General features: G+C 36.8%; 1 protein-coding gene across 1 annotated transcript in view; it reads right to left on the reverse strand.

The window, feature by feature from the left end:
* Window positions 1–23,422, reverse strand: part of LOC150089878 (D-lactate dehydrogenase, mitochondrial-like) — a 101,058-nt gene that overhangs the window by 34,176 nt on the left and 43,460 nt on the right. The window contains exons 4-6 of the mRNA XM_090390119.1: window positions 20,984–21,125; window positions 9,199–9,358; window positions 3,205–3,310 (exon numbers count right to left, since the gene is read on the reverse strand). Coding sequence (XP_090246245.1) covers window positions 3,205–3,310; window positions 9,199–9,358; window positions 20,984–21,125 — 408 coding nt within the window. The remainder of the gene's footprint in view (window positions 1–3,204; window positions 3,311–9,198; window positions 9,359–20,983; window positions 21,126–23,422) is intronic.

A 23,422-nucleotide genomic window follows, 5' to 3' on the forward strand; every position in this document is an offset into this window, starting at 1 on the left:
TGTATTCAACCTTTTTAGGTTGAATATTTTTTTCTGGACCTTTTTCTGAGCTCCACTTTTTGGCTTATCCATTATTATAAACTCATTTGTGAACCCTACGTTTTGTGATCACCAAGAAGACCTTCCACAAATTCCATGAATCACCAAAAAAATAGGAGATTAAGCGTAAAGTAGGGATATATATGAAAAGCGTTGTTTACTCGCTTAGCGAGGGGAGACACTGCGAACAGTACCGATATATTGCATATGTTCTGGAGGCTACCACTGTGCAGAATAGCAGATGGCTGTTCAAATGAAATAAGTGCAGAAATTCAAATATCAGAATATGTTTTGCACATAAAAAACATGAATAAAATAAATATATCTATTTTATTATTTAAATATTTATTTATTTTAATTCTTTAGTTTTAAAATTCAACAATATGTTTTTTTATGATTTAACAAAAATGTTTGACAGGTGAGGCTACGGGAGCCCCCTTCAAGATTTCAGGGGGCATTCCCCAGCCCCCCTGTGCGCACACCTATGCAGAACATGCTCAATGAGTCCACTACTGTTCCTAATACACAAATCCAGACGAGATACCCAGTCAGCAAGCCCACAGTAAATAAGGTCAGGAGTAATAGCATTACATGCATCAATAATGCACTGCCACAAATGTTCAACACTCTGAATTTTCTCTGTGTAGACCAGTGCCTTTGAGTGACCCCAGAAAAAAAAATCTAGTGGTGTGAGATCTGAGCTTCTTCCTGGTCATTCCACAGGCCCTCAACATCCTATCCAATTACCAGGAAACTGTTTGTGCGGAAACTCTCTTACATGGATGCTGTAATGTGCAGAAGCATCTTGCTGAAACCATGTCAGAAAATTTCTATCCTCATTCAAGACACTGAGGAATACTTCCTCATTGAACATATGCAAACAGGCATCTGTAGTGATATTTCATTGAAAAAAGAAGGGGCCTATGATATTGTCTTTCCACATGCCACACCATACCATTAAATGAATAGCATCTAGCTCCCTCAAAGGAGTAAACCAGTGAGGGTTGTTCTGAGACAAGTTGCAAGTGTTCTGTCAATTTATCTTACCATTTCCATAAAAAACAGCCTCATCACTGAATTGTGGGTGGGAAATTTGCATTTTGAGCATATTGTTCTCTAGCTCATTCACAAATTTCCGTTTGTCAGTCTGGATATCTTCCCTTAAATTTTGCAAGATCTGAAGTTTGTATGGATGCCATTTATGAGCCTTAAGGATGTGATAAATGCTGTTTTTCAACACGTGTCTCAGAGGATAATATTTGAAGAGACTTTTTTTCATAAATGAATGAGGATGGCAGTGGCTGTGTCATCATTGGTGGCCCTTCTCAAAGGTCCACTGCATGGTTTATCCTCTTATGGATCCTGATTTCCTAAACTTTGCAACAAGTTTAGTAACAAAGCTCTTCACAGTCCTGGATGCAGCATGTTAAATTCTGTGGAAACCCCTCTCTCATTCCGATTTCCTATGAGAAGAATTATCTGGACTCAATTCTTCCTTACTCACACAACTTGGGGCTGCAAAGATGAAAATGTATGAATTAGTTATTTTTTCTTATGATTCCATACTTATGGGACACCCTGTATATAAAAAATTACATAAATTCTTCGATTAAATGCCTTGAGCAATACTGTATTATGAAAGTGTATGTCATACATCATCTTGCTAGAACATAATGTTTGGTACATCCTCTAACAGTTGCCATACCAAATAATTACAAGTCAATGACCTGTCAGAAAAAAAAACCAGCTATGAGTAGTGAGTCAAAAAAAAAGTTCCTGGACTGCTTACCTTAATCAAGGTTGGCACTGATCCACTCAGAGTTAATACATCCAGTCCAGTGTTTCTGCCACTGCTCAAAACACTGCAGTATCCATTTGCAATTGCATTAGTACTTTATACTCATAGGTTAGAAGACAGGGCATGAACTTCATGGTGATCTGCCACATGTTCAAATCTTAGCTTAAAATGCACTAGCATGTTTGGAATACTGTTTTCAAGTATGGAAACCTCATCTGAAAAAAGACATCAAGCTTCATAAAAGGGTCCAAAGATGGGCAACTTGAATGGTGATATTGGCAGAAGGATGACTGCATGAGGAAAGACTCCGATTATGTAAGCTACAGAACTTAGCAACCAAGCACCTCTGAGGTGACTTTATTAAGGTTTATAAGACTCCGAGAGGGATTAGTAATGAAGGTGGAATTCTCACAGTTATAAAGAATTCCAGAACTAGGGGTCATAAATTGAAATTACAGAGGTTTAGATTGTAGTAAGTTTTCTTTTAGCCAGTGACTCGTTGATAGCTGAACAAGTTGCTCTCAGGTAGCTGAGGCTGATAGTTTGAATAAGTTCAAGGGTCTACTGGATACCTACCCATGTGAGAAGAAAGCAGATAATTTTGTTGGTTTTTTTTTTTTTTTTTGCCAGTGCAGCAAAAGCCTGTGGCTTCCTTGCACTATAAGGAGAATACTATTACTATATGATAAGCCTAACATCCCAGCTATATATATCATTCAATGGTGAGCCATCAGTCTTCATGAATGAAGTGATACACTCTTTCCACATTTTCCTCAGTCTGACTTGACCAGGAAGAACCTGAATGTTCTGAACCTTCATCCATTTGCTGACCACTTTTGAATATGAAAAACTACTCAGATGTCTGTATCTTTTCCCTTTGCATCATCACTGAAAGTTTAACAATTTTTTATCATTTCCTAAGTCTCAAGCAGTTTTGTACTGAAATTAAAACAAAATTTGATCAAACACTTTGCTCCTCCACATCAGCTATTTCAATAAGTGCAGTGTTTGTGTTCATTCTCCCATGTAATTTCTGTGTTCACTCCCACATAATTTCTGTGCCTGATATAAACCAATTTTATACTATATAATAAGAAGTCGTAAATAACCATATGGGATTCTTTTATTTTTATCTATCCACATGAGGCTCAAATATTCTCACTATTCATCATGCTGAAAATTTCAAAAAATGCACATCAATAGTTCTATTTAGAGCTTATTGTGTTCAGCATGTTCAGATAGATTTAGGCAGATTGTTTTACATTCAATTAGGTTAAATTCAAATAAATATAGTAACTCTAGTATATAGCAAGCAAAGCCTCTTTGATGAATATGGACAATTAAAATTATAGTCATGATAATCTTACTGTTTCAGGAAGAGCATGCAACTTCAAAACAACTTTTGTAATAAATCCAAGTGTCCCTTCTGATCCAACAAAGAGGCTAGTTAGGTTATAGCCCGCAGATGACTTTCTAGTTAAAAAAGAAAAAAAAATAGAAAAGCAGAGATTAAAAGTAATATTATTAATATAAAATTAATTTTTAAATAAAAAGGAATTTAAACACAACCAGACATTTAATAATGTATTTTTCCCCCAAAATGAAAAAATATGTTTTCTTTACAAATTATTTTTGCATAACAGTTAATAATAATGAAATTTTAAACAATAAAAAAAGACATACCAAAACTTATTCTTCAAGATAGGAGAAAAAGAATGCCTTCATGTTTATTTCACTTTGATCTAAAAATTAATAAGTACAGTAAGAACTATCTATCTACCTATACACAAGTATCTATATCTATCTATCTACCTATACACAAGTATCTATATCTATCTATCTACCTATACACAAGTATCTATATCTATCTCTCTAGCTATACACAGGTATCTATATCTATCTATATACCTATACAAGTATCTATATCTATCTATATACCTATACAAGTATCTATCTATCTATCTACCTATACACAAGTATCTGTATTTATCTAACTATACTCTAATATAATATTCAAAAATTAATATAATATTTAAATAATATAATATTATATATAATATTTATATATATAAAAATTAAAAGAAAAAAAAACAATTAAGAAGAAAACAACCTATATGTTTCCCCCCTCACATAAGTAACTATGCAAGCTGACCTTTGAATCTCAAAGCTCCCCAAGGTGTCAGCTTCAACTATCCTCAAAGAAACATATTTCAGTAATTACCAATTTGCTGACTAAAAGACAACTTCCAACAAACCAGTCTTCTCATTCTCTGTAATTTCAATTTATGGTCCCTAGTTCTGGAATCAACTATAACAGTGAAAATTCATCTTTATTCATTTTATGATCCCTCTCAGAGTCTTCTAGAACTTAATCAGGTCCCCCTCTAAGGTGCCCGGCTGCTAAGCTCTGTAGCCCACATATTCAAGCCTTTCCTCATAGAGGTGCCCTTTGGCAGGTCTCATCAAGTGAGATGCCAGTCTTTGGTCTCTTTGAAGAAACTTGATGTTTTTTTTTTTTTTTGGTGTGGCCTCCATACTTGGACACGACATTCCAAGTGTGGTCTTACAATTCCCGTATACAGTGGATTATGATCTCCTATATCAATAAACAAATAATCAATAAGAGGACACTATGGCCTTCCTTGGCAATTTTTACACTTCTCAGAGCAGAACTTCATGTCTGACTGTATAGTATCTTCCAAATTCTTTTCTTCCTCTACTGTTTTAAATTCAATCCACCAAGTGTACAGGGTGTCTGCAAATGATGTTTCTGATTTTGATATTTTTTTATTCAGAACTACTTCAAGCTACACTCATGAAACACTTACCAGCTGAAAGATAAATTCGATAAGTTTTTTTAAATTGGCACTCGACTGCCAGTTTTGCATTCTGCCTGCTACGCAGTGCTACATTCGCCAGAATGGCAAAATGGCAACCAGGCCGGAGAAAGCGTTTGGGTGTTAGCATTTCATGCAACAAAATCTGTTGTTACAGGATTTCTTTTTGTGGGATTATGTGAAGGACAATGTATACATCCTTCCACTACCAACAGCTGAAGGCACAGATCACAAAGGCCTTTGGTAAAATTTATTGCGAAATGAAGCACAGAGTGGGTGGCAGGAGATTGAATATCGCTATGATATCGTTTGAGTTACTCATGGTGCCCACATTGAACTTTACCAATGACTTTATGTACCTTCATAAAACTTATTCAATTGATCTTTCAGCTGGTATGCATTTCATGAGTGTAGCTTGAAGTAACTGTGAATAAAAAAAATAACAAAATCGGAAACATCATTTACGGACAACCTGTATTAAAACATAGCTACTTTTCTAACTATCCCTGAGGCCTATTTAAGTGATCCTGAAGAAGCACTGCTGGGCACTGATCATTAGCCACTCTCCAAATCCTCACATCATCTGCAAATTTTGATACCATGCCCTCATCTTATGAAAATCAGAAACAACAGTGATTCCAGAACCAATCCTTGGGGAATCCCACTTCTAAAGTTAAAACAATCTAAAGAATAAATCATTAATCACAACCCTCTACTTCTTATCCTGCAGCCATCCTGCAATCCATCTTAAAATCTTACTTGTGATTTCAGAATGTTTCAGCTTATACAGTAACCCCTCATGAGGGATTGTGTCAAATGCTTTGTTAATTCAAATAAACAATCTTAAAATTATTCCCTATAATCAGCTCATGAGTAACTGTGTCCAAATAGCTAACCAAGTTAGTTAAACATGATTTTCCCTTAACAAAAACCATACTAGACAGCCTTTAGAATTCCATTTCCATTTTAAAGTCATATTTGCACTCTTTCTCACTGTTTCCATGATTTTACCAACCACTGAAATCAGACTGACCAGTCTCTACTCACTGGTGCCTCCATAGCCAGGTGGGCAGGAGCAGCAGTGTGTAGCACACGCTTCTTGATTAGACCCGGGTTCGAGCCAGTGACCACCAAATATGGAGGATGCGGAAAGGTCAGGGAATGACCACCGCACATCCCCAGAGCAATATGGCCTTAGTTGCTAATGCTCCTAAAAACCAAATAACAAACAACAACTCTACTTACTTTACTATTAGTGCTGCCTCTGTGTATTCATGATACAGTGTCACTTCTCTAATTCAGAGGAATCTCTCCCAAATCTAACGATGGGAGAGATAATCAACTAACTGATGAGAGATAATTAACTATAATGGGTCGATACGACCTCCTTCAAACTTACCAAACTCCTCTCACGACCTCCTTCGAATTTACCATCAACTCCATGAGCATTACTACTGGAATAAACTAAGTGTTACTGACTACTGGAATAAACTGCCCTCCCAGATGGTTATGGGTGAAGTCTGGTAGCAGGAAGAGTATAACAAAGTTGTTTCCTTTTTGCAGCAAAAGCCTATCTTCCTTGCAAATATATTAATTTTGTGCAGTCCCCAATGGCTCCACTCTCCATGCATGAGTGTATTTCCTTGTGATGGACCATCAGCAGGGGTACTTTTTAGTGAGCTGGCAGCTGCAATAGCTCAACTGCCAGTTGTCTAATGTATAGTCCATGTCAACAGCAAACTAGGGTAGGGCAGCCAGAGCAGTGTGGCCCATACCTCACAGGAGGGCCAGCAAAGCAAACCACAGGTGTGGGAGTGAGAAATATAATGAGTAATTATGCTGAAATTATTATTTTTATTATTAGTTTACCAGAGAGATTAACAGTAATAATAATTATTTGTGGAACTGTTTTTCAGACTTCTCAAGTAGTCAAATCACTATTAGGAGTCACATCCCCAAATCAACTTTTTAATCAATTTTGTTCTTGTGCTCACCTCAGTTACCTCTTCCCATCTGAGAAATTTACAGCAAACTTCCTAGGAAACTTCGACTATAGTATACTACTATGCAAATCTAATGGAATGGGTGCAGAGAAGAGCAAAGAGACTAGTGAGGGGAACAGAAGGGTGCTCTTACCAGGAAAAGCTTCGTTCTTCAAATTTCAGTGTCTGGAGACTAGGCAGCTGTGAGGAGATCTGATTAAGGTATTTTAAGGCACTGACTACACTGAATAAGCTCACTGCTGACAGAATCCTTCCTCTTGCTCAGACTATACACAAGGGGGTATATATTCAAACTGATGAAGAATGGTTGAAGGACAGATGTGTTGAAATTTGCCTTCAGTCAGCAAGTAGTTGATCATTGAAATAAACTTCTGTCTGGTGTTGTAGATTGCATAGTTTGAATAAATTCAAGGAACTATGCAGACTATTAGAAAGGATAGACTGATGATATGGGAAATGTTTTTTTTTTGGCAAAAAATTTTCCCAAAAATTCCTGAATTTTTGAGAAATTTTATTCTAGCTTGGATATCACATTTTATTACATTAGATATGGTAAAAATTATGAATGGGTTTTCAAAAGCCTATTCATTAAGTCCAATGTCCTGAATGCATTTTCCCATAGAAGTAATGATATAAATAGTGGTTAATTCCTCAAAGTAGCAAAACCTTAATCCATAATGAAACTAAAATCAGAGCACAGTTAGGGTCCATCTATTCTTCCCCCACTCCAGTCCATGTTGAAATGGGGCATTCACTCCTATGTTGTATTGTACAGTTGCTCCACTATGGCATATCCTGTCTGCTAAACAGCACATCAGATCCTCCCCATGCCCCTTTGGTTAACAATAAGTGTTTTGTCCATATGGACTTTTGGCTGGTGGTTCTTTAACAGCTAGATCACTCCAGATATACATAAGACAAAAATTTACAGAAACACTGGATAAAGTTAGCTGTATCCAGGATACTTGCCTATGCTAAGCTAGTCCAAGTACAAACAATCATCTCCCATTGGAACTCAGTTAGATTGTATTATATCTCTGGCCCATTCTTTGCATAGAACACCAATGCTGAATGCTGTAGTGCCAGGCTCTGCTGTTTATAGAGAGAGTACCCTAAGTGGTATTGGAAGACAGATGCAAGATGTAGTACGTGAAATCATGGTTGGTGTGTTCCTGATGAAAATCTACCTTAGAGTATGTATAAATATGTACAATATGTTCAGGCCTCATCAGATTTGTTAAAGATCTAGAAGCCACATGTTAAAAATAAGTCACCAAGGGGGGAAAATAGCATACAAAAAAAAGTCTCCTGGAACAGCCATTACACAGAAAATTCTCCTCCTCATGTCACATGATGAAGTGAAAATACCTTTCTTGTTAATTCTCTTGTCCTTGAATTAAATAAATATATATAATCAGTTGTGTTATAACAATCTGTGTTTATATAAATTAAAATACAATCAACTGCAACATACATAATATAATATTGTTTATAATATAAAAATGTACATATACCTCACATGTAACGAACATTGGGGTGACATATTCAACCTTAACTTTTGTTCAGATTAATGGACAAAAACACATTGTTTGATGGTTATTCCACCTACTGCTGGAAAAAGTGAGGTATTCAGCAAACCCATCTGTGTTTATCAAACCTTATTGTTAGGTACAATCCCAATATTTTTTAAATGCAAATACTTATAACTTGAAGCAACTTTTAAACATTATAATATACAGTAGACTCTCAATTTTCTGAGATAGATGGTAAAAAACAAATCCCAGATAATCGACTTCCCGGTTAATCCAAAAATACAAAAGTCCCCAACATACGTAAGAGATACATTCCAGGACTTCTTACTTCGTCGAGTTTTACGTAACTCGGAAATGACTAATAACATATTGCTACTATATTATTATTGACAAATCTGAATTTCGTGTGATACTTGTTAATGTTTGGCCATTTTAATACATCCTTATTGTAATGATTCCTTAGAGATTTAACAGATGCACCATTTTCAAACCTTTGAATAATTTCAAGTTTTTGTTTAACTGAAAACGGAACTCTTTTGCATTTACCCATCATTTTCACGATTTATAAACAAAAAAAAAAAGGAGAAAATTCCGACATCCCTAACATAAATAACGAAACAAAATTTGTCCTTTTGCACTGCAACAGAACACAACAGTTGATGTGATGTACTAAAACAAACTAAATATTTTATCTCTCTTTTTTTTTTTTTCTTTTTTCTGAGCGGCGGCTGTGAAGACAGCGGGGATTGCAAGATAATAGGTACACTAATCTCCCAATGACGACTTATAATGCTGCTTGTTGCTTATTTACAGCTTGCAAAATATCTGTTTATACCTATTCCAGTTATTACTTGAATTTTTTGATTTCTGGTTGATTTTTTTTTTTTTTTTTTAATTTGGAGTCTTGAAGTGTCCCGGTTAATCCGATGCCGGTTAATCGAGAGTCTGCTGTATGTATTATTCATAAAACAGATTTGAACAAAATATACCTTGCTCTCCTATTCTTTCCAGCAGTATACAATACTGTACCATCTGCTAAAACAACTTCCAAGTTCAAAATATTTTCTTTCATTGTTCCATATCGTACTGCATTTGTCCCAGAAGCACTAGTTGATGACATACCACCCAATGAAGCATCTGCTCCAGGGTCTAATGATGTATAAAAATTATCATAACTATTAATACAAGCCTTAAATAAAATAAAAATTAAATAAATATCAAGTAATTAAGCCATAAAGAATTATATATTCACTGCAATACTAATTATCACATTTTATTCTACTTAAAATTTTCATTTATTTTATCAGCTGGGAGGGTTATAGTGCAAAAGGTCAACAATTTTTATTAAACAGGGATAGCTTTTATTACTCTAACTTATAAAAAGAGTTACAAAAGAATTACACTAAAGTCCACTGCCAATGCAACAGATGCAAAAAAAAAAAATTGTAGATGAAGAAGGAATGGAATACAATTATAATTATTTTGACAATGTAAGCACTGTGATTTATCACATAAAAAAAACTGATTATAAATTACTAGATAACACTCACACAGTGTTCAATTTATATGTACTTAATTTAAACATCAAAAATAATAATATAAGTAGTTAAAATAACTGTGGATTTAAAGAATTAAAAACAGTATTTTCTCTGGACTGCCACTAGATTTCAGAACAATATACACTAGACTGACATGGGAGAAGGGTGTTAGCTGTTCAAAGATTTATAGGTTGGTAGAGTCACATGAACTCTGTGGCCTGAAGACAGGATGTCATCTTTCTCTGTGCCACTATTCTGGATGACATCCTGTCTTCAGGATGTCATCTTTCTCTGTGCCACTAATCTGGATGATCTGCATAAGGTAATTCAATGTAGAAATGCTGGTTGTCAGGGAGTGCTTCTCTTGTGTCTGATAACTGAGACATCTGAGTCTAGTTACTGAAACTGGTGGGGACACATATTTTTGGACTATATCTGGTGGGGGGAGAGAGCATATTTTGAATATATCTATCCATTCTGAGAGATGATTATTTTTCCAAGGTTGCAATTAATTAAAAAAAAAGCCCCTTTGTATTTATATCTCATTTGAAAACAGTCCATAGGAAATACCCTGGTGGTGTGGCAGTTAAATCCATTTGATTCAGAGATGTAATGCTCACTAATTTCACTAAGGTCAGTATACCATAGTGGGGTATACTTTAAGCAAGTTGTTGTTGATTTGAGAAGCAACAACTTTCTTTTCTGTATATCTGCTTCACATATTGCAGCTTGATATTCACATTTAGGCTGTACATTGACCTTCTGATGACAGATGGCAGAAATAAAGATTGAAGAAGTAGTTGCTTGATCTAGTCCCACTGGTGAAATAAATTAAGAAAAGTTATACAATGTTGCCAGCCTAATGATTCAGTTGCTGAGGTAGGGAATGAAAATGGTGCTGAATTGTGAAGGTAGGGCTGAGAAATGAAATATAGTATTTTGATTATTTTATTTATGAAGTAAGTAAGGTATGGATTATTATTTTTAGATGGTTTTAATGAAACAGTTCGTGGCCAAGGTTAAAGTGCATCTAACTAGCTAAACTAATCTTTAATTTAATTTAACATTAAAGTACATCTAACTAGTTAAATGAATAAGGCTGGCTTCACCCTGACAGGTATAAGGATGTTTAAGGATGAGGTCCTTGAAGATGCCTAGTTTGGTGTAGAAAAGTAGTAGAAAGTAATCTCCAAATGTTAACTGGTATCTGTGGGTGTATGGATATGCTGTAAACAATTTCTTTATTAGGACCACTAAAGTAAACCACCACACAGTAAACAGTAGTCCTAATATATCATTTATAGCACATCAATAAAGCCACAATTAGAAAAATAGACCCTTTGGGCCACCCCAATTATACAACTACTGCCAAAGGAGAGTGTGGTTCTAGACCCACCCCTCTGGGTTTTATTTTATATGCTTTGTCACTATGAGTACAAGCAGTAAAGCTTAAGAAGATCATTCTGTTTTGCTGCTAAGTGCCAAATTTTTGACATTACTGAAAAATGATAACAACCAATGATATATACTCTTCTCTGTGATTTTTTCATGAAGGAAGGGTGAAGGGAACATAGTTTCACATATATACACATTTCATTTGCATAAATGATTTTTTGGAGGGGGGACCTAGACATAAACTGCAAGTACTACATAACTAATGGGGCATTTGTACTTAGTTTAATATATAGTATAACCATGCATTAAAGTGAGAGTGGCATAGCAGCAAATCAGAAGTTGCTCTTATACTCATTGGGAGGGAGGCCATCATTATTTAATGATGTTGCCACAATGCAAGGTCTGTAGGGTATAACTATTCTGGCATCATTTATATTCCTGCACTCACCATGGTTTTTAAACTTGTAGATGAATTAGACTAGATAGGCAGCCTTATTCATTTAACTAGTTAGATGTACTTTAATGTTAAATTAAATTAAAGATTAGTTTTAGCTAGTTAGATGCACTTTAATTTAATGGCATCCAATTAATGTATTTTTTTATTTTTTAACTATATTTATTCTTTTGTGTGGAATTGAAAATTTTGATTAAAATCTTTTGCTGGTGCCATCCAAAATTTCAGTCAGCACCAAGTTTAGAAATGATTCCAATGACTTGACCTGCTGTAGTCATTAAAGAAGACAAAAGGTAAATCATGTAGAAAAAATTATAACTACAAAAGAAAAGTAGTTTTCCTGTACTGCTGTAAAAATGAAACTCAGTGATAAAATATGCACAATAGTGCAGAAGCAGAGCAGCTGAACAGTTCTACAGTGACTTGTTATATCACTGTTCAGCTGCATTCATCCAGTTTATGTGCAGGTATATCAAAAATGGAATGAAAGAAAATGAAGGTGAAATATATCACAGGCTTATTTCAAGTGAGGACATGAATACCATAAAAGATCATGGTAACAGGCCACCCTCTTATAGCACACACTATGTAAGACTGTGGTTGGTCTGGGATGGTCCTTGCCAAATCAACTACTTTGGCTAAGTGCATGGGATCACATGATACTAGGTGTGATCTTTATTGTGTATTATGCCTGTGCAAGTGAATGGAGATTTGCATGCTGTTCTGGTTGAAAAACCTGGAATAACTAGTGGGGAGGAATCCTACATCTTCCACCTAAGATCAGTTAACCACAGCCCTAACTGAAGAAGCCTTTAAGGATCCCCATATTCAAGATTCAGGCTCAAATCTCTCAAAAGAAGTCACAAGTAGGGAACCCATTATACTTTCAGAGAGGACTTTAGCATTAAAAGGATGATTAGAACAAGAGTAAAGTGAAAGGACTAGTTCAAGTGCCAGCACAAGTAGCTTATGAATATGTTTCCAGAATGAAGAGGAAAAAAATTTCTTTATTGTTTACTGGAACTAGTATATGTCTAACCTCTCTCTCTATATATATAAAAAAAACTGAACGTTGCCTTTTGAGTACCATATGATGGTAGCAAGTATTTACTGGAGTCAACAGGTCACCATATGCCTGGATCCTGTTAATAGCTGGCGGGGTGACATGCATATGTTGTCTGAGAGAGAAGTTGCTAAGATATACAGGGTGTTCATAAAACTCCTTTATAAAACTAAAACATTATTGTATGAATAGGATATATGACACAAACCTGAACTACTTCCAGGTGATAGATGAAACCTTCAAGTTTTTAGTCATCAACTGGAAAATGTGCATGCTACAGTAGATGGAAACATAATCACAAAACTGTAATCATAATAAATTTACCAATCCTTAGAACGCACAGTGTGTACTTTGGTTCAACAACCTATAGTCTACCACTGTTGTTATGCATAAATTTCAAACACAGTACTGAATAGACCTACAGTTCTGCAATGGTATGGAAAACTCAAAGTTTTCTTGTTTGTACATCCTGGTCAAAGTGGTGGCCAAACTAAGGTCAGTGAGGAAGCAGTGGAGCTGGTTTGAGGAAGTTTTATGCAAAGCCCAGGGAAATCCATATGACATGCCAGTCATGAGCTTAACACATCAAGGTCAACAGTGTGTAACATGTTATCACCATCTGAAGATGAAACCATACCCATTACAGATCATACAGAAGTGGTTGATTGTTGGTAAATTCTACCATGACTATAATTTTGTAATTATATTGCATTCTAATGTAGCACACACAATTCTGGTTGGTGAATAAAAATTTGAAGATATCCTCTATCACTAAGAGGTGGTTTTAAGTTTATATCATGTGCCCTATTCATATAAAATGTTTCAGTTTTGTAAGGGAGGTTTGTGGACATCCTGCATGCATTCACTCACTATTTATTAACCATTTAAGGTCATAGTTCTAGATGATTTAAATAATCAAAGCCAACTATAAAACAAGCATATGATGACTTTCAATGTGACTTTCACTTTTGCATCCATTTTACAGTATTACAGTAAAAGTTCCTTTTACTGTAGGAACTTTGAAGAGTTCCTACTGTAGGATTTTGAAGAGTTCAAACTGATGGGATTATATAAAACTGAGCATTATAGAATGTCCACTACATTCTCAGTGGTGGAAATTTGATTGTTATTGGTTTTGCAGTATAAATGTGGGGATGACAGAAAGATGTTGTTATTAGTTATAGTGTTACCTTTCATTTGTGGAAATAATAGCAGAAACCATACAATGTTGGTGAGAGTTATTAATAACTAAGTTTTAATAACTAAGTTTTAATAACAAACAACCAAAATCAATCACAAAGTTTTGATAAGAAGCAGCCAAAATCAGAACATTAAGCACCGAAATATCCATTCTTATTTCATTTATCCTCTTTTTTTATTGCCTGATAATGATTTTATTGTGCATTTGTTTCTTCCCTTAAACTTCTATTTTGTGAAATTGCTGATTTCCACCCCAGACTTTTTTTTTAAATACTTCTTTTGAGTGTTATTTCTTTCATCATTATTTGTAATAGGAGGTATGATACATAACTGCCCTTGTACAGCTAGCTTTTTGACACAACCAAATGTGCCTACTGAAAAGAGACCATCACATACAACTATTTTTTTTTGTTTTGTTTAACATAAAACTAATAATGTTTTTAGACTAAACTGAGAACAAGGAATAATTTTTCCATTACGAAAAAAGCAGATTACGCAAATTTATATTTAGAAATTGTAAAATATAAATGGTAATACCTAGTCCAATTTAAATGACAAATTCAAAAATTTCAGCCCAAAAATAAAGAAGGTCCTGGACAAATAGCCTAAACTTAAAAATAAGGAGATAGACCTCAGTGCAGTACTTGGGCAGATGTGCTGAGAGCTGGCAACTGAAGTTTAACATTGGCAAATACAAAGTGTGGCACATGGGTAGCAGTAACCCCAGAGTAACATACCAACTGTGCAGTACTACACTCAGGGTATTGGAGAATTAAAAAGACCTCAGAGTAATTGTGCAGTCAGATATGAAATTTTCTGAGTAGTGTAGACAGGCTGCAAGAGTAGCTCATGGGGTCTTGTCAATGATATATAGGAAATCTGCTAGTAAGGATAAGGAGGTGATTATCCCCATGTATAAAGCAGTGGTCAGACCACACCTTGAGCGCTACATACAAGTCTGGAGGCCTCATTTTAGGAAAGATGCAGAGCTGCTGGAACGAGTACATAGAAGAGCAATGAGATTAGTGAGCAGAACAAAGAGTTGCTCTTACCAAGAAAGGCTTAAGTTCTGCAACTTACAGTGCCTGGAGACTAGACACCTGCAAGGTGATCTGATTGAGGTGTATAAGGCCTTGAATGGCACCTGGGGTGGATAGAATCTATCCAGTTATATTAAAGGAGGCGGCAAAGGAAGTAAGCAAACCCATAGCCATAATTATGAGAGCTTCCCTGGACTCAGGGGAAGTACCCATGGACTGGTGATGTCCAAATGTGACCCCAATCCACAAAGGAGGATCAAAGGGAGACACAGGTAATTACGGACCTGTTAGTTTAACTTCTGTTCCAGGGAAATTAATGGAGGCACTGGTTAAAGAAACATTGCAGGATCATCTAGACAAGACTTCAGTTATAGATCGGACACAGCATGGGTTTGTTAAGGGGAAGACTTGTCTGATTAATTTGATTGGATACTATGATGTAGTCACAAAGGAACTGGATGCAAAGAATAACTTTGATATCATATATTTGGATCTTAGAAAAGCCTTTGATATTGTTGCACAAATTGGAGCAGTGTGGCATTGGAGGCAAATTTCTGCTATGGATAAAGAGATGGTTGAGTGGGAGAAGACAGAGAGTGGTAATCAATGGACACTGCTCTTCGTGGACTAATGTTATTAGTGAAGTCCCTCAGGATTCAGTGTTGGGTCCATTTTTGTTTTCTGTATTTATAAATGATATTGATGATGGTATAACAGGCTTAATGTCCAAGTTTGCAGACGATACAAAGGTTGGCAGGGTTATTAAGGACACTATTGACAGTACACTGCTGCAACAGGATCTAGAAAAGTTGAGCAGATGGGTTGGGAGGTGGCAGATGAAAGTTTAACATTGACAAATGTAAAGTACTACATATGGGAAGCAATAATCCCAGAGTAACGTATCAACTCTGTGGTACCACACTGACAGTGGTAGAGAATGAAAAGGACCTGGGGGTAATTGTGCAGGCAGATATGAAGTTTTCTGAGCAGTGCAGACGGTCTGCAAGAGTAGCTCATGGTGTCTTGTCAATGATATACAGGAATTTTTCTAGCAGGGATAAGGAGGTGATTATCCTCTTGTATAAGGCAATGGTCAGGCCACACCTTGAGTACTGTATACAGGTCTGGAGGACTCATTTTAAGAAGGATGTAAAGCTGTTGGAACGAATACAGAGAAGGGCAACAAGATTAGTGAATGGAACAAAGGGTTGCTCTTACGAAGAAAGGTTTAAGTTTTTCAAATTACAGTGTCTGGAGACTAGAAACCTGCAAGGTGATCTGATTGAGGTGTATAAAGCCTTGAATGGTTTGAGCATGCTCAATGCGGATGGGATTCTTCCTCTTGCTCAGAATAATTGCCTGAGAGGGCATAAATTCAAATTGAGGAAAGATGGTTGTAGAATAGATGTGCGGAAGTTTGCCTTTAGCCAGCGGGTGGTTAATTAGTGGAAGAAACTTCCATCTGTCGTCATAGAAGTTGATAGCTTAAATAGATTCAAGGCGGAACTTGACAAACATTTGAAGCGAGTGGATGGGTGAAATAAGGGTTTTTTTTTTGTTTTTTTTTGGCTGATGCTATATAAGCTTGGTTTCTTGCATCATGTGCCTTTGCTAATGCTAATGGTTTGAGCAAGCTCAATGCTGATAGGATTCTTCCTTTTGCTCAGATTACAAACCTGAGGGGGCATAGAGGAAAGACAGTTGTAAAATAGATGTGTGGAAATTTCCCTTTAGCCAGTGGGTGGTTGATTGGTGGAACAAACTTCCATCTCTCGTCGAAGTTGACAGCTTAAATAAATTCAAAGCAAGCTGAACAAGACACACTTTGGGAGAGAATGAATGGGTGAAATGGGAAGGTTTTTTTTTTTTTTTTTTTTGGCTGATGTTATATAAGCTTGCTTTCTTGGATCATATGCCTCTGCTAATGCTAATGCATTTTAACAGAAACACCATCTATATTAGTCCTGCAGATAATCAGACTACAAGCAATCTGACCTGCTTAAATATATATGTTAGCATTAGCATTAGTAGAGGCATTTAATGCAAGAAAGCAAGCTTATGCAGCATCAGCCAAAAAAAAAAAAAATAAATAATAATAATAATAATAATAATAATAATAAATAAATAAATAAAAAATAACCACTTCCACTTCACCCCTCTGTTCGTTCGAAATACCTGTCCAGCTGAGCCTTAAACTTATTTAGGCTATCAACTTCCACGACAAGGGATGGAAGTCTATTCCACCAACCAACCACCCGCTGGCTAAAGGAAAATTTCCTCACATCTATCCTAGATCTGTCTTTTCTCAATTTGAATTTATGCCCTCTCAGGTGATTTTTCTGAGCAAGAGGAAGAATCCCATCAGCATTGAGCATGCTCAAACCATTCAAGGCTTTATACACCTCTATCTGATCACCTCGCTGGTGCCTAGTCCCCAGACACTGTAATTTGCAAAACTTAGCCTTTCTTCGTAAAGAGCACCCCTTTGTTCCATTCACTAATCTTATTGCCCTTCGCTGTACTCGTTCCAGCATCTCGACATCCTTCTTGAAATGACGCCTCCAGATCTGTATACAGTACTCTAGGTATGGCCTGACCATTGCCTTATACAAGGGAATAATCACCTCCTTATCCCTGCTAGAAAAATTCCTATATATCATCGACAATACACCATGAGCTACTCTTGCAGCCTGTCTGCACTGCTCAGAAAACTTCATATCTGCCTGCACAACCACCCCCAGGTCCCTTTCATTCTCTACCACTGTCAGTGTAGTACCACAGAGTTGATACATTGCTCTGGGGTTGCTGTTTCCCATATGTAGTACTTTACATTTGTCAATGTTAAACTTCATTTGCCACCTCTCAGCCCATCTGCTCAACCTTTCCAGATCCTGTTGCAGTAGCATAGTGTCAGTAGTGTCCTTGACAACCCTGCCAACCTTCGTATCGTCTGCAAACTTGGACATTAAGCTTGATATACCATCATCAATATCATTCATAAATACAGAAAACAATAATGGACCCAATACTGAACCCTGAGGGACTCCACTAATAACATTAGTCCACGATGAGCAGTGTCTATTGATTACCACTCTCTGTCTTCTCCCCCTCAAGCACCCCTTTATCCATAGCAGCAATTTGCCTCCAACGCCACACTGCTCCAATTTGTGCAGCAGTGTTCCATGTGCAACAGTATCAAAAGCCTTTCTAAGATCCAAGTATATAATATCAAAGTTATTCCCTGCATCCAGTTCTTTTGTGACTGCATCATAGTATCCAATCAAATTGGTCGGGCAAGACTTCCCCTTAACAAAACCATGCTGTGCCTGAGCTAAAACTGAAGTCTTATCTAGATGATCCTGCAGTGCTTCTTTAACCAGTGCCTCCATTAATTTTCCAGGAACAGAAGTTAAACTAACAGGTCTATAATTAATTGTGTCGCCCTTTGATCCTCCTTTGTGAATTGGGGTCACATTTGCACATCTCCAGTCCATGGGTACTTCCCCTGAGTCCAAGGAAGCTCTCATAATTATGGCTAAGGGTTTGCTTACTTCCTTTGCTGCCTCCTTTAATATAACTGGATAGATCCCATCCACCCCAAGGGAATGTTCTCTAATTATTACCATAAGACACAGGTTTACGAGAGGGTATAGAAATTTGTTTGTTTATATTGGAGCTGATATGAAATATTCAATATTCTAACTTAATTCACAAGGAATAATTCACTTTAAAATTCATCTTACTCTTATCTCTTATTCATCTTTATCTTATGTTAACTATCTTATTTGATATAAAGTGTTTCCTGTTTGCTATTCCAGAGCACATCCCTTTATTTTCAGTATTTAGTATTAATGCTTCTTTCCCTAAATACTTGAAATGAAAGCATTTCATCTACGTAAAGTTTAGAATCTATTTACTATTAACAGTCTAAAATTCATTCAATTTGCAGATGTTTTCTCCTCCACTTCTTCAGTGATTGTAATCCTGCTGTAACAGCAACACACTAAACTGACAAACTCTGTTTTTCAGTTTTTTCCAGCATTCCACTATGCTTTGTTATTATTATTATTATTGTTGCTCTATTATTTCTCCTTGATTGGGGGATTCCACTCTGTGACGGGTACTGTTGCCAAGTACACAGGGTGGTTTTATTATTATTATTATTCTTATATTATTTCTCCCTGATTGAGGCTTCCACCTCGTGAAGGGTATTGCTACAAAGTACACAGGGTGGTTGTTGTTATGTCTGGTGTTACTGTTTGTCAAGGAACTCTCTGACTATCCTACAGGTGTTCAGGATTGCGACTTTCTGGAGTTTCTTGTAGGTGTTCGCTGAGAGACCTATTGCTGCTAGGCTGTTTTGTAGGGTCTTAGGCACCATACCTGTGATTGACACAATGATCGGGATGGTCGTTACTTGTTGCATATGCCACATCTCTTTGATCTCCTGTCTTAGGTTCGTGTACTTCCTGATTTTTCCCCATGGATTTTCTGCAGGTTGCCAGTTTTGGGTACCGCTATGTGAATCAGATAGATAGCCTTTTCCTTCTTGTCCACAAGGGTTATGTCCGGTCTGTTGTGCGGAATTGTCCTATCCATTATTAAGGTGCGGTCCCAGTACAGCTTGTGTTTTGGGGTCTCTAGCACTGCCTGGGTTCGTTCTTGTAGTACGGTACACTTTCTTCGATCAACTGGTATTATTATTATTAGCCACATGATGCAAGGAAGCCTGAGGCTTATGCTGCACCAACCCAAAAAAAAAAAAAAAAAAAATTCCCGAGATACCCTGAGTGAGAGAAGTAGAAAGGAATCACCAAGAAAGAGAAGAATGATGATATACAGCTCAGGACCCTGGGTGTGCCAAGCTCATACTCACCAGATGATGTGAGCCCCTGGAGGTAAAAATGTCTCTCTTAATAACTTATTCCACACTGCTATCACATGCTTTCAAATGACAAACTATGCTCCGGTATAGCTATACATTGTATGGCCAAAATTACCACTGTGGCACACTTTTGCCTTTAGTGATAGCTTCAACGGCAAAAAAAGACTGTTAAAAATAAATGTGAAAAGGTATTCACTGTCTGCTATATATCTTTTTACCATTTTATTATTTTTTCTGATTCTTCTTCTTCTTCTTATGATAGCACCTCCATATAAAAATATAAGTTATCTACACAAAAATTTACTATATAATACTGGTGTAAATACACCATAGTTTACCCATAAGTTTAACTACATAAAAAAAAAATAAAAATAAGTAGTGTTAAGGCATCGTTTGATTTTATCTCATATTGTGGCTACCTTCACAATGAGATACCAGGTATTGCAGTACTTTGAATAAACAACACTTCTCTAATAGAGGACACTACTGTTATTTATTCTCAGTGGGCACCACCACCCAGACAGCACCATTTCGGAGCTTGTTGGCTCACTCATCAGTGGGTTATTGTTATTTGTTATTGTTATTTTGGTTTTTTAGGCGCATTAGCAACTAAGGCCATATTGCTCCGGGATATACGGTGGTCATTCCATGACCTTTCCGCATCCTCCGTATTTGGTGGTGACGGGCTCGAACCCCGGTCTAATCAAGAAGCCTGTGCTACGCACTGCTGCTCCTTCCCACCTGGCTACGGAGGCGCCACTCTCATCAGTGGGCGGGCAGGTACCCTAGTAATGCAAACATGCCATCACGGTTGTGAAGTTAACTTCACAACTGTGATGGCATATCACATTATTTACACCAATATTATATAGTCAATTTCAACCCTAACATATTATGCCTTGTTGCATTTAGTCTTCTAAACAAAAATTTACACAAAATTTGTGATGTGGAGATTCAAAACATTTTGCTGAGAAATAATATTTAACTAATAATTAGCTGACCGGGCTAGCCGGGTGGGTAAAGTGCCTGCCTGGCAACCCAAAGGTCGCGGGTTCAATTCCCGCCTCGTGTTTGGATCAAAGTACTGCAAAAACCTTGGGAGGTGCATCATGGCCACAGAAGCTGATGCGCCAACAAAAAAAAAGAAAGAAAAAGAATTAATAATTGATTTTTCAAAAACTGATATTTAAACAGCTTACCTACTGGAAACCATAATCCAGTGTCTTTAATGTAGCCATTTAAAGCGAGACGAGTAGCACCAGGCTCTACTGTTGCATCAAAGTCTTGAGTATTTACCTCAAGAATATTATTCATGTTACTAAGATCAACACATACTCCGCCCTTTAAAATAAAAAAGACTGAATATTTACTACTCACCTTATAATTACAAAGGTGGTTCAAATTTTATCTGGACTTTTTTTACTGAAAGTTTGTGCATAAAACAGCAAAATACTGTTTATGGCAAATGACTGAAACACTGCTCTTGGTCTCTGACACACAGCCATGCCCACCGTGCATGCACATTAAAAGCAGTACAAAATGGAATCAGACTCTGTTGTTCCGAGTGCAGAATTGTGCAATATCATCACATTTCTGTTAAAAGACGGTAAAATCAGTTTGAATTCTCCTTGCATTAAAACACACAATACTCTCCATATTGTGTGTTTTAAGAAGCGGATATCACAGATATGAACATATGTCGTGTCAAGGAACTGATTTTGTAAAACAGAATTATAATGCACAATACAACACTAAAAGTGTGCATAATGTGTTTGAAGTGTAGAAGCAATTATTCATTATTCATGAGCTTGTCGTTCGGCGAGTCTCAATGATGCAGATGTTTGAACAGAAGACACAATGCACTACTGTTTCCACTGAACATCCAAACTGGTTTAAACTGGATTGAAATGCATTCCTGCAGTGAACTTGTGACAACTTATGGGTACACTATTTTGTTTCATAATTTCATGGAACGGAATGAGGGCACAAAGAATCACCTCAATCAAACAATTCAAAACAAGCTTCAGCTGACAAGATCAAGGCAAGTGTCTTTTGGGATTCAAAAGGATTAATGCTCAGTATTAGAGAAACTTGTTTCTCAGTGATATGCATACAGCAGTTTGCAAGAAAAGACCTGAGAAACTACCACCAAAAGGGAATTTATTCTGCTGCATGATAAGGCACATTCACATACAGCAAATTCAACATGGACAATACTGGTAACCTTGGATTGGTAAATCAGGAGACACCTTCCTTATGGTTCAGATTTAGCCCCCAGGAATTACTGCTTGTTGGGACTAAGAATGGAGCACTTGGGAAAGTAAAAATTTAAGTCTATGATGAAATCAAGTGTACACTCAGTCTATTTCTTGCTACACTTTTTGCATCCATTTCTTGGCATGGCAATGACAAAAATGTGTCAATTTAGAGGAACAAATATGTTGAAAAAGAGTAATAAATTTTGCAGTTTGGTATGTATGTGCTTTTTATAAAAATAAAGTCCAGAGAAATCTTGAACCACTTTCATATATGATCTGCAAATTTTATATAATCTAAGGAATCTATACCAGGTGGCCAAAATTAAAGTACTACTATTTTGAGATGTCTAGAGATTCAACAAAATTTGGTAGGTATGTTCTTCAGGGATGCTGAAGAGAATTATATGAAAAACAAACTTAGTTCCAAAGATCAGTATCAAGGGAAAAGTTTTACCATGAACAATTAATCTGATCTCTATGGCTGTGCACACTGCAAATGAAGAACATGCCATTAACACTACAGTAACATTGTTACTTTACTGCTGAATATTTTCATGTTAACCCCAGAGGCTCACATCTGGTGAGTATGGGCTTGGCACACCCAGGGTCCTAAGCTGGATATCATCATTCTTCTCTTTCTTGGTGATTCCCTTCTACTTCTCTCTCTTAGGGTAACTTGGGAATTTTTTTTTTGGATGGTGCAGCATAAGCCTCAGGCTTCCTTGCACCATACAGCTAATAATAAGAATAATAATAATAACATCATCGACATGTGCGATGCCAGGTGGCATCACACATGTCGACGATGCCACCTGGCCTCAAAAAGGATCCAACACATCTCTGTGGGGTGCAAGGTGATCACCCAGACTGAGTACACTCATAGACACGATCAAGTAGCCAGGATAATACATCAGAAGCTAGCGAGGAAATACCAGATGACCAAAGAAAGTGTACCATACTACAAGTACGAACCCCAGGCAGTACTAGAGGGACCCGAACCCACAAGCTGTACTGGGACCGCACCATAATAACGGATAAGACCATCCCGCACAACAGACTGGACATAACCCTTGTGGACAAGATGGAAAAGGCTACCTACCTGATTGACATAGCGGTGCCCAACACTAGCAATGTCCAGAAAACCCATGAGGAAAAAATTAGTACACGAACTTGAGACATGAGGTCAGGGAGATGTGGCATATGCAAGAAGTATCGACCATCCCGATCATCGTGTCAACCACCGGTATGGTACCAAAGACTCTACATAGCAGCCTAGCAGCAATAGGTCTCCCAGAGAACACCTACAAAGAACTCCAGAAAGTGGCAATCCTGAACACCTGTAGGATAGTCAGAGATTTCCTCGACCAACAATAACACCAG

This window comes from Mastigoproctus giganteus, chromosome 2, assembly GCF_048544385.1.
Source record: "Mastigoproctus giganteus isolate SK-2022 chromosome 2, ASM4854438v1, whole genome shotgun sequence".
Lineage (NCBI taxonomy): Eukaryota > Metazoa > Arthropoda > Arachnida > Uropygi > Thelyphonidae > Mastigoproctus > Mastigoproctus giganteus.